This window comes from Pan paniscus, chromosome 13, assembly GCF_029289425.2.
Source record: "Pan paniscus chromosome 13, NHGRI_mPanPan1-v2.0_pri, whole genome shotgun sequence".
Classification (NCBI taxonomy): domain Eukaryota; kingdom Metazoa; phylum Chordata; class Mammalia; order Primates; family Hominidae; genus Pan; species Pan paniscus.
In genome coordinates, this window is record NC_073262.2 from 112,447,619 (window position 1) to 112,465,358 (window position 17,740).

Sequence of the window (17,740 nt, forward strand, 5' to 3'; positions counted from 1 at the left end):
CTGCAGTGTAGTTGTAATAGAGGCCTAAGCTAATCACAGAGGGCTTTGAAGCTGGGATGGCTCTTTAAGTAGTCCCCAGGTGATGCAAAGAGACCTTTTTAGCAAACACACCCCAGGTCCCTTTATGGCCCTGTCCAGTCATTAGAGGTAGACTGCCTCCAGGAGGAGAGTATAATGTTGGGTGAGGCAGCTGTCTAGCTGTGGCCTTCAGAGGCACTCATCTGAGGGCAGTGAGCCATCAGCACTTTGAATAGCTCAGAGAATGAATGCTGTAGTGCCAAGGGGAATATCTGGAGTTCAGCACCACCTCCACTACAAGAGCTTACAGATAAGAAAAGGGGGACCAACTCGATAACATTAGGGGAGGAGAAAGTCAACCTTATCATAGTAAGGCCCATGCTAATGTATAGATAAGCCCCTATTCCTTCCATACCACGTGCACATTTGAGTACTTATATCTGGTTCCAAAGTTTATGCGTCAACCCAATCATGTGGCTATGGAAAAGTCCCTTACAATTTGCAGAACAATTCTCATCCATTATTTAATTTGCTCTGCATAGTAAACCTATGAAGTAGGAAGGGCAGCTATTAGAATCCTAAATTCACAGGTGAGGAAACAAAAACACAAAGAGATTAGTTAACTTATCTAACATCATATGCGGTTAAGGAACAGACACTGGAATCCCAGGTTTGTGGTGTGTGTGCTGATGGTGGAATGTGGTAGAAGGACTGAGACAGGCTGCAGCTTCCCAAAGAAAGTGACTCTTCCACACTGGGCTCTGCATCATTCCTTAGCAACTGCTTCCTTATGCTTCTTTGGAAATAATTCAAGGAAGTTCCTTTTTTGGAAGCCATGTTTTCCACTAACAACAAAGATTAAATTGGGCAAAAGATAGGATGATATCAAATTCTCATGATTCATCTCAGGGGGCCTTCCTATTCAGCCTTAAGGGAAGAATCAAGCTGAACGTGTTTATAAAGTTCTGTATATTCTCACCTTGTTTGTGCATATGTATTATAATACAGTGAAAGTATACAATTAGAAATAAAAGCCCTCAAAAATGTCAGAAGTTGCCATGAAATTTCGAAGTTCCAGACTTTGATCAGTTGCAGAAACTTCGCAGTAATCCTTTCCTGGTGTATCAGAAGCCTACTGATGAGGGTAGTTTCTAATAAAACTTATTTGCTTTCATCACTGATAGTCTGCACTGTCTCTCTTTAGGTGGTTGTCTGACAGCAGTCAAGGATATAAAAGCATGTCTTCTAACAAAGAAGTCTATACTTATATTCTCTAGCAACAGAGGGTGTTCAAAATACATAGATTTTTTTCTTTTAAATCATAGACTTAATTTTAGAAAACTGAGCGTGTTTGTTGAGCCCGTTACAATTCTGTTTTCCAAATTGCAGGTGCTCCCTGTAAAACATATAAACTTGATTTAATCATACAATAGAATCTTAGCAAAAGGACCTCAGTGACAAAGTAAACAGACTTTTCTTTCTTTCTCATTCGTGGGTACCAGGATGAAAGTACACCTGTAAGCAACCATAGGCTTGCCCTAACAATGCTCATCAAAATAGTGAAGTCTTTGGGATGTGCCTATGGTTGTGGTGAAGGACACCGAGGGCTCTCTGGAGATCGTCTGAGACACCAGGTATTCCGAGAGAATGTAAGAGAATTAAAGTAGATTCCATTTCCTCTCCCTCTTCCTTCCCTTCTGTTTAAGAATGAGTCCTTTGACAATGAGGGTCAGTGTTCCCTGAAAAATATTGTATTTTGTAGGAATAATTAATGCTGTTTTGGTGTGAGGAGATTCTCATGAGATATCTCAAGCCATCTAAAACCCAGGCTTAGGAAAGTTTAATTGGGAAAACATTTCTGCCTCCTGCCTAGGGCAGACCAACTCCCAATTAGTGAAAGTATATATAATTGGAATGTGTGAATTGCAGCTTGAAAGAACTTTTGCACAGATGAATACATTTAGCAAGCTTTTGATGGCCTGTAACAAATGACTTTTTAATCATCTGCCTGGGTACTGTAGAAACATATTGCATATTGGAGAAAGGGGTCAAAGTTTTAGGACCTGGTTTGTTGTCTTTCCTAAGATATGGAAAATGGCCCTTATTGGGACAAAAGAGGACTGTAAAAGTAGCCAGTCATTTTCTGGCTGCTTTATTTGAGAATGAACCTTGCCTTCTGAATATTTGAGATCATGTCCTTGTCAACTGTGTGAAACTTGAAACTCTGCATTTGGGCTTGCCAAACGTAATTCTGTACTGGAAATGGTCTTCCAGCTCATTTTTATTTGCCTCCGCTGACTGTTAATTTTCTTTTTCAATTTGAACAATAACCTACTTCCACAGTCTGAGCTGGGATGGTTGCTTCATATGTATGTTTGAATTGAAATCATAAGAAAATATTCTCTTAAAAAAAAAGAGTTTGATGCAAAGTTGAGTTCCAGAAATCCTTTGGCATATCTTGGCAGAGTTTTAGGGTCATGTCAAAATCTAATGCCAGCCCATTTTTCTTTGATATTAGGTTTTGTCATGAAATGTTCACACAGTATTAGCATGCTGGGTTTCTTGCTTAATGCATCATCTCTCATCTATCTATCTATCTATCTATCTATCTATCTATCTATCTATCTATCTATCTATCCTTTTCTGTTTTGCTGTTTTATATTATATTGAGTTGTGTTATTTTAGTTTATTATGTGTATATGGGGGTTATATTTGCACTATTAGCTTCTAAATTTTGAAACTTGAAACTTTTGACCAAGATCTAGATTTTGAGGCCAAAATTTGAAAATAATAATTAATAAGGCTATAGAAAGCTGGCATCTCCCCCATCTTTGCACATGTGTATATGATTTTTTATCTTTGATTTTAAATTGTATTACAGTATGAATAAATGCCTTCAAAGACAAATAAACCACATCACTCCCCATGCAGAAGACCAATTTCATGACATGAAACACTAAAACATAATAAACAAACATAATAAAAAGCGTCATGCTTTAGTTGGAAGTATAAACTGGCTCTGATAACCAAGATTTGTCTTTCTGGATTCACAGAAAGCAGGGTGAGTTGGATCGGAAGCCATTTGAGGAGCTGTTGTTATCACTTAGTTCATCATACTTTCCTCCCCAGGAGCACCGAACACTTCCTATGAGGGCATCCAGCCAGTGTTCTGCCTGTCTAATCAATTTGACTTATGGGACAATTCCTCTATTATCTCCTTCTGTTTAATGCTCATTATTGATGTTATATTTGCTTATTTAGTTCAGTAAACACATTGTCCAAGAGATATAAATATGGGAAATTTTCCTTAAGAAATATCCAGTTCCAGAAGCTAAACATTTTCAGATTTCTCTACCATTGGCCTTTCAGAAACTACTTAAGATACTAAGAATATTTCTCACCTTTACCAGACAAGGTCCTTTCCCTAGCCTTTTTTCTTCCAAGAAACAGAAGGTTATTCTAACGATATTCGTCAAAGTGCCCAGCAATTTCATCATTTAATGCCTCAGCGTATCTTAGAGTATTAATCTAATCATTAGCTGGTAGTCTCCAATTATTGAAAAGGAATTCATTTCTTAAAAGTTTTATATCTTTTGAAGAAATTCAGGATATTCGTTCAGAATTTAAGTATTTAAAGTTTGATATTCTTAGGCTTGCTTAAACTTCCCACTGAACTCATACAGATGATACAAACATTTTAATATCCTCTAAAGAGAAGATTTGAAATTATGCCTTTTTTGGTGTATTTTATAGAAAACACAGAATAATTTGTACTTCAGGACCTGCCAACTCAGGGTTTTAAAGAGCTTTATAAATGCTGCAATAAACATCTTCACAAATTCTTTATAGAATGACAATTAAATACTTCTTTATGCAAAATATATTTTACCTAAGTGCTTTGCAAACTTCATTTTATAGCTAGCAGCATTTATTTTGCAATAAAAATGAGTTTGTTCAATATCTGGAAACTTGTAAACTCCCTGGGAATAAAAATACCTAATTTCAAATCTAGGACATAATAAAGGAAAAATGAAAAATGTATCAATCCATCTGACTTTGCAATACAGATGGAGAGATTATAACAAAATTATACCAAGAAGCCTATTGCTAATTCCAAGTTTCAGTCTTTTATAATCTTTTTTTTTCTCTCTCAAAATTTCCAAGAATTTTTTCCTGGGCCTTGATTTGTCAAAATGATGATATAACTAAATTTTCTTCTGGGCCACAATTAAGGACACTAATACAATCCCAATTCTCAGGAATTACCTTCCCTAATCTGACTTCAATGCCTGTGCCTGGTTGTCCAGAGTTCTTCATCCATAATTAAGGTGGCCCTCACTCAGCCACCCCTTCTTTCTTGATCCTTATCCCTTTTCCCCTCAACCCAGAGACTTCGGTCATTGTCCCATTTCATTCCACTGTATAGACATTCTTTTGTCTCTTTTATTCAGATGTAGTGTGGCACGCCTCTTCCCATTGCACACAAAGCCTTTGAGGTTTTCTAAACATGGATTGTCAATTCTATCACTTATCTAAATTTCAAACTTTTTTTTTTTCATTAAGATCTTAAAATCTCTATCTTGGTGAAAATACTGAACTCTTTCTGAGACCAGCATTAGACCTTAGCTTTGAGCTTTGGGGTTTTTCCTATGGAGCAGTTGTTCTCAATGTAAACACCCTCAGACTTCTCAGTCTGTCTGTGCTCACATCTTACTCAGACAAGAGGGGCTAGCAGGGTTGCCTGTCACCAGTGGGTGGGGATGATTGGAAACCCTTGCCTTCTGAAGGCTTCTGTCTCAGACTACCAGTATCCATAGCTTAAGCTGGTACTTGTGACGTTTTCACTTTTCTTCCTTCATTGCAGGCCCAGAACTGCCTCACTAAGCTATACAAGCTAGATAAGATGCAGTTCCGACAAACCATGAGGGACTATGTGAACAAGGACTCTCTCAATAATGTAGTGGACTTCTTGCATGCTTTGCTAGGATTTTGTATGGAGCCGGTCACTGACAGTAAGTAAAGCTGCACCCAAGTTCTAGGAGAAGTCGTTGTGAGGTGAATCAGGTAGTGTTTCAAGGGGACACTAAATTTGTGGAGGTAGAATTTAGAGAAAAAGATACGTATGTGTCCATGCATGTGTGTGGGTGTGTGTATAGAGTATAAACAAGAAAAGCTTGCACATTATCTCTGATGACACATTTTGGAGGCTTTCTGAGGACAACTTACCACAGTAAGTGAAAGTTTGGTAAAGCTTGTGGAGTTCTCACCTAGCCCCTCAATTTTTATACTACCACTTATGGGACTCCTCTCTCTCATATAACATTCTGTTATATGACCTCTGAGGCAGTGATCATGTTCATTAGTTCAACGGATGTGAAATGAGTATCTATAACGTACAGGCATTATAGTGGCACAGTGCCTGACAATTTTTTCACAAAGTAAAATGGGAGAAAAAACCTTATGATTGCAGTAAACATAGTAGTATCACAATTTTGACACACACATACTTAATTTTTTTTAAAAAGGCAAATGGATGCACAGATAAACCTACAAGCTATTTTATAACTTAATGGCTTTCAGAAAACTCTAGTATGAAGGCCTAAGTTACAGGGGGGAGACCAATAAGTGTCAACTGCATTTATAGTAAACCAAAGACCAGCAGTCCAATGTGAATGCAAATGCAGCAATGCAAGGAAAATAATGCATGAAGCCTGAGTTGAATAAAATACACATTTTAATTAGAGTCTGGGAAGGATAGCTTTGTAGTATAGGCTTTTATTGTTTATATAACAAATGTATGATCGTAGTTGATTAGTTTATAATGAAAATACATTTGCTAGATTTAGAAGCAGTTTTCCTGGTTGTAACCCAGGAATATTGTTTGGTTTCACATTAAAATAAAATATTGCTTTTCTATAGAACCCCTCAAGCAATCTATTAGCAGAGTTGTTTTAAACCAAACACAATATAAATTAAAAAGACAATAAATTAGGATGGCAGTTGAGACAATGCTAGAGAAATTCTTGATTACAAATGATTTTTTTCTCCTTTTTAAACTATTTGAGATAGAAATTATAAGCATAGACTAACAGAAATCTTTCATCAACGTGAAATCTAGAGATCATCCCCTGTCAATTGGCATAGACAGTGAGAGGTTGGTAATAAAGTATATTACTTTAAGGTGATAAATTCCTCCTGCGTTGCTTGAGACGTGGGAGTGGATCACAGTGAATCAGCCAGGCAGACATAGGTCCCCATCTGGTGAATATTGGAGCTGCCCATGCCCTTTGTCACGTTTCACAGGTAGTTCACAGGCCATGAGAAATCCTCTGGCACGGGCACAGGATACCTATGTGTCACCTACGAAAGATCCAGTTTTCTGTGAAAAACTGGCATAAAATGCCACGGAGGTCGAAGGCTTCCATTCACGGGCATTTCACATGTGTGTGAGCAAGAAGGAGGTGGCTCTGAGGAAGGGGGGAGGTTTCCCCTCTCCACCTGCCCAAGAAGTTTCTGGGAGAACTCTGCAGTTCTTGGCAGGACTCTGTCTTTCCCAGGGCCTATGAGAGCTTCCCTGCAGGGCTCCTGCCTGACTCTTTCTTCTCCCTTCCCAGCTACCTGGTTGGCCCCACCTTATTCCACTTTAGACAGACTGAACAATTTCCTTTGAGAAAGTAGCATTTCTCACCACCAGAAAGCTTGAAAATGAATTCTCCATTGAGGGGTTATTTAGGAGCTTTTTTTTTTTTCTTTTTTTTCTGTAAGTGATCACCTATTTAAAAACTACTCTAAGCCTAAAAATCTTTCCTAAACTTAAGAGTTGGTTTCCTTTCCTTTGCTAAGATTTATCAATAAAACCATTCCGGAAATGCAATTGGTTGTATCACAGTAAAGGCTCTGAAGGAGACTATGACTCATTTATTTCCACATCTGCCTAGAGATTATTAAACCCGAGGCATCTTTAATTCCTTGTTTCTGTATTTCACGTAGCACTTCACTAATTCCTGGGTGCCAAGTGCTGCCTTACTCCTACCCATTGTGTAGCTTAAAGGAAACATTGTCTTTAATTTGTGCCTTTGCATTCCAGACAAGGCTGGGTTTGGAAATAACTTCACCACAGTGGACAACAAATCCACAGCCCAAAATGTGGAAGGCATTATCGTCAGCGCCATGTTTAAATCCCTCATCACACGCTGCGCTTCAACCACACATGAATTGCACAGCCCTGAGAATCTGGTGAGAAGCTCTCCTCTCTTCCCACAGGAGGTCTCAGTCTCTGCCCTGAGAAAAGTACTCATTGTCGTGGCCATGAGTAAGAGAAGCTGAAATCTAAAAGTCTACACTTTAAAGTTTAAATATCTATTTTCCCCGGTGTCACCAGTAAGTCATAATGGAGCCTTAACAACACTTTTCTTCTCCTTGTTACTCATTATCCTATTTGCAAATTCAGCTATCTTCCTCTCCCATCTCAAAGGTTATAGAGTGTTTGTTGAAATAATTGGAAAGTATGTTGAGCCCTTCAGAAAGTTTCTAGAGCACAGCTTGTTGGCTCATAAAATACTAAAGAATGTTATCCCAAGTATTATTTGAAGCCATATTTACTTTAAAAATTAATGCAAATATGTTGCTGAAATTGGTTTTGTTTTCTTTTATTAAGTACTGTCTGTAATCTTTTAGCTACTTGTCTTGAAAGACTGTGTTAATTAAACCACTGAAGTCACAATAGGATAGGGAAGAACCAGGTTATAAAAGGCTAGTGCTAAAGGCATTAAGAATGACACAGTAGACTTTGAGGGCTCAGGGGGAGGGTGGAAAGGAGCTGAGGGATAAAAGACCACAAATCGAGTTCAGTGTATACTGCTTGGGGGATGGGTGCACTAAAATCTCACAAATTACCGCTAACGAACTTACTCATGTAACCAAATATCATCTGTTCCCCAAAACCTATAGAAATAAAAAAATTAAAAGGCTAGTGCTTAATTACCACCAAGAAGATTGTGGTTTTGGATACGAAAATGTAAATTAAGGCTGAAAAATCTAACATGAATAGGTGAATTCAGGTATCTTTGGGAGGCAAAGTAGCATTTCTCTATCCTACCAGTCTGTTAGATATTATGACTCTTATGCGGAAATCATTCCATTTGCACATGTGGACCCTATCAGCTAATGTACTCAAATCAAGGAAATTATTTTAAGCTATTATAACTATTGAAACAATTCACTTAACTTGAGGTAAAATCCCAAACTAAAGGAGTTGAACTTTGCTGACAGCCAAAGCCAACCCAGCAAGTTTCTTGGAGCTTGAGTGTAGCACAGGTACCATCCATGCATACAATTTGGTCATAGCAAAATTAATTTAACAGGTTGGTTATAATATACATGACTGCTTATACATCTTTTTTTACAAACTCATGTATAGAAAAATACTATATTAAAAAAGAAATCTTGAGTTTGACTTTGAACTCCCATCCCATAAGAACAGTGGGACATCAAACTTCTGTCATTTTTGGGGTTCCCCACTTCACAGTGTTGTGTAAAGACCCCCAAGTCTTAGGAAGCATCTAGAGCCTGGGGAGGTTCCACAGGTCTCAATGATTAGCCTACACCTCTGATTTCACATAGTACTCTTTGCTGTGTGCTTAGGGCTGGGCACTCTCTGGTGAGTTTGGAATCTTTCCTTTTTGGAGTCTTGCCCCATTCCTAGAGGAACTACTGCAGAGCAGAGTGAGGGGCACAGCGCCCTGCTTCCCACAGAACCCAAAGCGTTCTCCATCCGTGTTTTCTCCAAGGGTCCTACCTTCTACTTTCCTAAAAATTATGGACATAATTGTCCCAGTGGTCTTAGGTTTTGAAAACCAAAACTATGAAGGTAAGTGTTCTTTAGGCTTCTGCATTCTGCCTTGCCATGAACTTTTCCTAAGGCAAAAAAAAAAAAAAAAAAAAAAAAAAAAATACAGTAACTACCTTCTTCATGAGCAGAGAGAGAGGGGAAATGCTGGATCCAAAGCTTAATTTCTCAAGTAAAAGTCCAGCATATATTTTTAAATATTGATTCACCAATATATTGGTTTTAATAGCCCTATGTCACCTTCAGTTTGTAGTCGAGTTCATGTTCAAATGGGCTACAACATATATGTACTTTGCTAAATCTGTCCAGCAAAACACATCATCCTTTGAATAATATGTCCTTGGTAGAAGTGTCTGGAGGACTTAACATATTTTGTCATAATGTTGCAGAAAATTTGGAGAAGCTGAACAGGGACCAAAATCTCTAATGTAAACAAATTTTTGACTACCTTTTTCTTTGCAGGCATCTCTTCAGAAGTTACAATTAAAAGAGAAAATTAAAGCTTGGGAATCCAATGGTTTAAAATGTAAATTAATGTCTTTCTAATGATGCAGCCAACTTTCTGAATGAAGCGTGATAACCATCCTTTTTTATACCAAGGATGACCAGCAAAGGCCTTGGTAATGTTCTTCTATAGGAACATTGTAGAGGGAGTATACCACCAGTTTCATCAATAGTAAACTGTCCTGTCTTAATGATTCCAATGCTCATCTAAGCCTAAGGAATTACTTTCTTCCTCTCTACCTGGAAAAACTATTTAATCGCACAGCTATCTTTCTTTCTCCAACTTCCTTCTTGCCTCCAAACAGGGACTGTATTGTGACATTCGTCAGCTGGTCCAGTTTATCAAAGAGGCTCATGGGAATGTCTTCAGAAGAGTGGCCCTCAGCGCTCTGCTTGACAGTGCCGAGAAGTTAGCACCAGGGAAAAAGGTGGAGGAGAATGAACAGGAATCTAAGCCTGCAGGCAGTAAAAGGTTGGAAGCTTGAACTCTCTGAATATTACTGTTTGCCTTAAGTCAGTAGAATAAAATCTGTTGTACTGTTTGTGTGGTTCCTGTGGTGAAATGTCAGCATAGGAATGGTAAAATTATCTTGTGTAAGTGGTTTCACTGGTGTGGTGTAGCTGCAGCTTAGAAAATGAATGAATTTACTGTCAAATAAATGCTGCCTCTAATATGAATTAGAGCTCAGTTGTTCTTAAATTTTCTTGTACTTGAACTACACGTCATAGCTCTTAATTAAATGGTAAAACGCTACCTGTTTTAGTCTCTTCTGTACATAATTTACACTTTTATTCAGAAAGGCAAAGCAATTACTGATGCCATATGATCCTGTTCAGTAAATTCTATTCTAAATGTGGTAAAAGACAAATGATTAAGTAATAGCCTGTTGTTTTTCCTTCTAGTAAACATATATTTATTTTATGCCTATTGTATATTAAATGCCACTTAAAAATTAAAATAAACTCCTAAACTTAAAATCCTGCTTGCAGTTAATGACTCTGTTTGCAATAATGGTGATATTGTGAAGCAAAAAGGCTGCTAAGTCATGAGTTAATGGTGCGGTATAAATTCTAAACAACATAGACTCCTGGTGACATAAAGTTCACAAGCTGCAAAGTTGTCTACAACAGAGTGTTTTGTTTTATGAAGTGTATGAAGTATTAAGACTTGCTATCCTGCTCTGCTGTAATTGTTGGAATGCACCATTTGCATAGGTCAGAGGCGGGAAGCATTGTGGATAAAGGCCAGGTATCCTCTGCACCTGAGGAATGTCGCAGCTTCATGTCTGGTCGCCCCTCACAGACTCCAGAGCAGTAAGTAGCATTGGTTTTGTCTCCAGTGCAGATGGCTATGCACTTCACTCTGGAAGAATTTCTATTTTCCAAACTGCTATTTGTTTGTTTTTCATCTCCTTTGAATTTTGCCTTGTTTCTACCCTTTACATTTCATTCCCAATGCCACTAACCTCTCCAGGCCAAATCACAAATAACCAGTCTGTGCCTATGAGAAGCCTCCCTAACTACATTTCCCATCTCCGGTCTCTCCCTCACTTCTGCTTTTCATGCACACTACTGAAGATACACCTTGAAAAATGGCATATATACCAGGTGGGCTGGGAGTGTCCTCCAGTTTCTTGCTTAAAATCACTTATAATTTTTTAAAAACTTAAATGTATGAATGGCTGTCAATATACTTAATGAAGCTTTTCCCAAAATAAGTATCAAAAACTTCTCCAGTTCTCACCTTTAGCTGAAACATAGACTGTACCACATTGTACCTTGGTCCTCTCTTGAGATCCATTCCAGTGTCCTCCGACATCAGTTAATCTACACTTTTCATAATGGAAAAATCAAAAACATCTTTAAATTAGTGCCCCCAGAAAATATAAGGGTTACCATAGACACTAATTGTACAGCCTAGTTCTATGCAAGTTTTATTTGTATTTTTTCTCTTTTTGAGAACTACTAATCCACAAGTGGAGTGTAAACATGTACTTCGTTTTAGGTATACCATTCTGCTTCTCAAAACCTTACTCAGTATTAAGTGATTTTTCTTCCAGGAATCCTGCAGAATATTCTAGGTATTATGGTATCCTTTCTTCACAGTCAGGGAAATCAAAGTGAGAAGCACACAGCTATCAGATAGGACCTTGGTAATTCATAGCAAGCGAACAAAATCTTCAAAGAAAAAATGCCCACAGAGTTCTTGTAGCACTTCAAAATCTTAGAAATTTTGTAGTAAACACAAATTTGTGATAAACACAATTTTGTGTTTATTTAGTGTTCAAGTAGATCAATTCCATGGGTTCAGGGAACATGTGAGTTTTTGCATATGGCTATAGCCCCAGTATGGAGACTAGGCTTGCTCATACTAGGCACTTAATCTATATTTCATGAATGAATGAATGAATGAATGATTCAGTCAATCAATGAAAGGATAAAAGTGTCAGATTATTATTAAGCTTTTGTTTTCTTTAGCTTCCTTTCTTAAAATTCAGTTTTAGTTTTCCCTTTAAGGTAGTCTTTAAGTACATTTAAGTAAAAATTCAAACATAAGCTCTAAGGAAAAATAATCAACGTGAAAGACAAAGTTCTGTGACTAGCCATGAGACTAGTTAAAAGGCTTTATACTCAGAAAGTCTGCCCAAAAAAAGAAGAGATTTTTTTTTCTTTTCAAATAACACCAGCAACTATTGAGCTAATCTGATCAATGAGAATGATCGAACAGCCAAATTGGACTTAAAAAATAAAGCCATTGACTGTATATTTCTAGGTTATTAAGTTTTCTAAATTCCAAAATATTCTTTTTGTTCAGTGTTCTGTAAACACCACCTAATTTCTTAGCATTTAGCACATCTATTCTTTCTTCTTATGTGAAGATACATGTTTCAATATGCCTCTACATAAATATTTCCACTTAGAGAGATGTCATAAAATGTCAAACATGGAACTTTTTCATGATCCCAATAGGCCTAGAAGGTAAGCATGTCAAATGTCCCCTAGTTAGCACTGGAGAAAGATGGGTGGTTACTTCAGATGACACTGGCTCCTCCTCTAGCTTCTCTGTCTCTTTCCTTCCCTCCCCTTCTGGCCCTGTGTCTTCTTCCTTCTTAAATAATAGTCACATTCCCTGAGTCATATTAAAGCAGTTTTATGCACTAATTTCTTTGAAACTCAATATTGATACACACCATTGGACAAAGCCGATGTAACATTTTATTGAGGAAATTGAGAAATTATAGCCTCCCCAGATGTTTTTCCAGCCAGACTACATAGTCATACATGTATCATGCCATGCATTTACCAAAAGTGAGAAATGCTTCATACCCTGTAATCATTTGGTAAAAAGTAACTGAGAAATCAAATTTTAGAAAACTGATTTAAATTCATACCATATTTGGTAAATAGAATACCCTATTTTTTAAAAAAAGAACTTAAAAATATTCAGTACTCTGATGAGATTTTAAGAAATTCTGGATACCCATATAAATATCTGTAGAAAATAATTGCTTTACACAGTACTGTCAAATTTTGGGTTGATTCAGCCCCAAAACTTGTAAGCAAATCAATAGCTAAAACCCCATAAATAAGTTTCATCAAATATTATGTATTTTCTCTACCTTGTACTTTCCAAATTACTGCAGTAATATATGTTGCTCAAGCTGACAAATGTAGAAAACACAGAAAAACATAAAGGGAAAGTAGTTTAAAAATGGAAATACCACCAACTAGAGATAACCTCTGTAAACTCTTGGTGTATTATGTTGGAGACATTTTTGAGCATGTGTGCACACAAAACCACACTCAGACATGTGGCCACATGTGTACTTTTTTCCCCCAATTAACCTGGTGATGTTCTTTTTAAACCATTTGATTATTACCTTTTCACTTTGCAGTATATAGTGAATATTTTTCATATAATAGTCCTCTAAAATAAAATTATAACGACTACAGAGTATACCACCATATGGAAATCCCATAATCTATTCAACTGTTTCCCTGGTGTTGAACATTTAGATTGTTTCCTCCTTTTTAAAGTTGACCAATAAAAACTCAGTGAGTTTTTGACCTTCTTGTACCTACATCTTTTTTTTTTTTTTTTTTTTTTTTTTTTGAGACGGAGTCTCGCTCTTTCGCCCAGGCCAGAGTGCAGTGGCGCTATCTCGGCTCACTGCAAGCTCCTCCTCCTGGGTTCACACCATTCTCCTGCCTCAGCCTCCTGAGTAGCTGGGACTACAGGCGCCCGCCACCGCACCCGGCTAATTTTTTGTATTTTTAGTAGAGACGGGGTTTCACTGTGTTAGCCAGAATGGTCTAGATCTCCTGGCCTCGTGATCCGCCTGCCTCGGCCTCCCAAAGTGCTGGGATTACATGTGTGAGCCACCGCGCCCGGCCTTGTACCTACATCTTAGTATGTTGTCCCATAATTTCCATGAGATTACTTTCTGGAAATTGAATTTCTCTGTCAAGGGCGGTGATATAAACTTTGGATATCGTATTGCCAAATTACTTTAAAGAGAGGTTGGATCATTTTACCTCCCCACTGGGAGTATAATAGTAACCATTGTTTTCTCTCCTCCCCCCCCCCCCCCACCCCTCATGAACTCCCTTAATCACTGCTAATTTATTGAGTAAAAATAAAGATCTTACTTCAGCTGCCTATGTTTTTTAATTTCTGGTGAGATTAAATTCTGCATATTATTGGCCACTGGTCTTTTTCCTGTTGTGGAATGCCCTACTCAAAAATCCCCTTGCAGGTGTTTCTATTTGTCCTACTGAGTTGTACTTATTTTTTACTTTCAAGCCCTACCTAAGTTTCTTTGACTTACTGGTTGTAGGATGATGCATTTCCTGGGTATGGTGTGATGGCATTCCATGCATTTAAATATTTTTTTAAGTTTATTTGGTGTTCAAGTATGATACTATACTGGGGTGATGGGTGGGGGATGAGGAACAGTACTGCACAAGCCTTAGGGATCTTTAATAAAAAGTTAAATATTGGCCGGGCACGGTGGCTCATGCCTGTAATCCCAGCACTTTGGCAGGCTGAGGCAGACGGATCACGAGGTCAGGAGATTGAGACCATCCTGGCTAACACGGTGAAACCCCATCTCTACTAAAAATACAAAAAATTAGCTGGGTGTGGTGGCATACGCCTGTAGTCCCAGCTACTCCGGAGGCTGAGGCAGGAGAATCACTTGAACCTGGGAGGCGGAGGTTGCAGTGAAATTGTAAGTGCTTCTGGTATTATGACTCACACCTGCAGATGAATACCTGCAATAATATTTAATGTTTTTATTAAAGTTGAAAAAACCTGACCACCTCATGTCATAGCTGAGACATGACTATTTTCAAGAAGAGCTCAGAAGATGAACCTTGATCTCTTTCCTCCCACTTCAATGCCCACTCTTCCCACATTTCAGCCCATCAAAGATCATTTTGCATGATTTGCCTAAATATCATTGACAGGAAGATGAAAGAAATTTAGGAGAATTTCTCAAGTGTTGTCAGAAGTTTAACCCTATCCTCTGCTTGCCTACAGCGATGAGCAAATGCAAGGAGCCAACTTGGGGCGGAAAGATTTCTGGCGTAAGATGTTCAAGTCCCAGAGTGCAGCAAGTGACACCAGCAGCCAGTCTGAACAGGACACTTCAGAATGCACCACTGCCCACTCAGGGACCACCTCTGACCGACGTGCCCGCTCACGATCCCGCAGAATTTCCCTCCGAAAGAAGCTTAAACTCCCCATAGGTAAAAGTATGTCTGTATTTGTTTATGGATTATCTTATTACCAACCATGTCCTCAGATCAACTCAGTGATGCATAGTAGGGCTGAAAAAGAAGACCTTCAAGTCATAAGACCTAGACTGACTTCATTCATTCATTCATTTAATTTTTCCCACAGTATTTTTCAATACCCTACTACGTGCCTCTTCTGTGTGCAATCACTACACTAGCCATCAAGGATTAAATAGCAAGCAAATACACACAGCCTCCTAACTTTGCTAAACTTGTAATATAGTAGGAGCCCCAGTCATTAAAGCAGATAATCATACAACTAAGTGTAATTGCAAACTATGAATTTTATGAAGGAAATATACATAGTTCTATGAAAGCATGCAACAATGAGACCTGACCTGAATGTGGGGGAGGAGGCAGAAATCAGGGAAGGCTTCCTAGTGGTAGTGGCATTAAGATCTCCGGGATACTTGGGAGAAGGAAGGAGAGCACTCCAGGTAGCCATTATTTGCAAAGATATTAGGAGGCTGAAGGGAAGTGAAGGAACTGAAACAAGGGGACAAGTAGCTGTATGACTATAGTAGAATGATAGGGGCCAGATCAGGTTGACTCTTCATTCTAGATCCCTAGATAGCCAAGATGGGATGTTGAACAGGAGAGTAACTCAAGCAAGTAAACTTTTTGCAAAACATCACTGCATGGAAATCATACTGGAGGGAGCATAAGTAGATAAGGGAGACCAGAAGGAAAGTTAGCTAGTAGGTTAGGTATAAGTAAATGGAAGCTTGGACTGGGTGGTGGCCATGTAGGCAGAGATAAATGAACACATTTGAGAAGTATTTAAGAGGTAAAATTCACAGGCTTTAATGAGAGATGTGAAGCTGGATAGATGATGGTTTCCTTTCAACCCAGATTCTTTTTGTCTTGGTCCCACATGCTTATGCAATTTTATAGTCTAACACTGAACATTTTTATTCAAAGCATGTACATTGAAAACAATTTGTTTTTCTATTTATACCAAGCCATGTAACTTTCATCGCTTGTTGGGCTTATGTTGACATTTCTGTTTAATTGATTGGATAGAAAATGCTACATTGATCTAAGTGATTTAACTATTAAATAGGGAACTGGCTGAAAAGATCATCCCTCTCAGGCCTGGCAGATGGTGTGGAGGACCTCCTGGACATTAGCTCTGTGGACCGACTCTCTTTCATCAGGCAAAGCTCCAAGGTAAACAGGACATAACTTGTGTAAGTGACTGTTGAAGTCGCTGATACAAACATGTGAAGGCTGAGAAATATCAAACACCTGCAGGGGCCAAATAAGGAAAAGCTGAAGAAACTCTCCAGATGAACTAACTTTGGAAACTTAGATAAGCAATGGAAACTAAAATGTTTAAGTAGTAGGCTATCATAGGAAGGGAAAAAGAAAAGTGTGGTCAAAAAACTATATAAAATTATAATGCAGATATAGGGATGTATATAGACATTATTTCCCAGCTATTTTTAACTTTTAACACACCTATGAAATGACTGACATCTCAAACTCCTGTCCAGGGATCTGGTAATTTTACAGTGATCCCTTTTACGTATTAAGACACACATAATTCATCCTTTTCCCACTACTTTTGGCACCGTGTGAACCACTGTCTGTATTGAAAAGAAGAAAGAATCTCGGGATGACTTTTTTCACTACACTCCTCCTTCGTAATACTGTGAAGCACTGGAGTAACGTAAGGTTTCTTCTGAGAGTCCACCCTGTGGTTGCTTTATGGCCTGGTCATTTGTATGCCTAATTTTCAGCGTATGATAAAAGTTATGTTTCCTTATATGTGTACAAATTATTTGCTTGCATTCTTTTGTTTTCTAATCTCACTAAAACCAGGGTTGTTTTTGTTTTGTTTTGTTCTTTGTGGGGTTTTTTTGTTGTTGTTTTTGTTTTTGTTTTGTTTTGTTTTTGATGGAGACTCGATCTGTGGCCAGGCTGAAGTGCAGTAGCGCAATCTCGGCTCACTGCAACCTCCACCTTCTGGGTTCAAGCGATTCTCCTGCCTCAGCCTCCCGAGTAGCTGGGACTAGTGCATGCCACCATGTCCAGCTAATTTTATATTTTTAGTAGAGACGGGGTTTCACCATGTTGGCCAGGATGGTCTCGATCTCTTGATCTCGTGATCTACCCGCCTCGGCCTCCCAAAGTGCTGGGATTACAGGTGTGAGCCACCACGCCCAGCCAAACCAGTTTTCTTTTATCTAATCTGTTTTAAAAGTGATATTTTGAAATTATACAAATAATATGCAAGACTATAGCATATTTAGAAAATATATGTATCATTCCTTCCTTACCTTCTATTTGCTAAAAAACATAAGTCAAGTATTTGAGTTTGTGTGGCCCATAGTTTCCTTGCTGTGCGAAAAATTTTGAGTACTGCTGAGCTAAAAGCAAGATGAAGAACATATTTTAATTCTTAGAAAGAGAAACATGTTATTACATTTTTATTATAGTACACTCTATAAATTACTTTATACTGATTCTTTTACAGAGATTTAAAGTATTCTATTTAGCTATCTTTCACTTTGGTCTGATTCTCAATTGTGGTATTTGTAAAGAATGACTATGTCTTGCTATTCATTA

General features: G+C 38.1%; 1 protein-coding gene across 16 annotated transcripts in view; it reads left to right on the forward strand.

Annotated features, from left to right (window-relative positions):
* The window catches only part of UNC80 (unc-80 homolog, NALCN channel complex subunit), a 228,359-nt gene that overhangs the window by 53,015 nt on the left and 157,604 nt on the right, over window positions 1-17,740 (forward strand). For 11 of the 16 annotated variants that reach the window (XM_055109063.2, XM_034955043.3, XM_034955036.3 and 8 more), the window contains exons 14-20: window positions 1,521-1,667; window positions 4,883-5,030; window positions 7,106-7,254; window positions 9,676-9,842; window positions 10,586-10,684; window positions 14,913-15,127; window positions 16,233-16,339. In XM_055109063.2, coding sequence (XP_054965038.1) covers window positions 1,521-1,667; window positions 4,883-5,030; window positions 7,106-7,254; window positions 9,676-9,842; window positions 10,586-10,684; window positions 14,913-15,127; window positions 16,233-16,339 — 1,032 coding nt within the window. The remainder of the gene's footprint in view (window positions 1-1,520; window positions 1,668-4,882; window positions 5,031-7,105; window positions 7,255-9,675; window positions 9,843-10,585; window positions 10,685-14,912; window positions 15,128-16,232; window positions 16,340-17,740) is intronic. The other 5 variants (XM_034955038.3, XM_034955041.3, XM_034955042.3 and 2 more) reach the window with 2 other exon arrangements.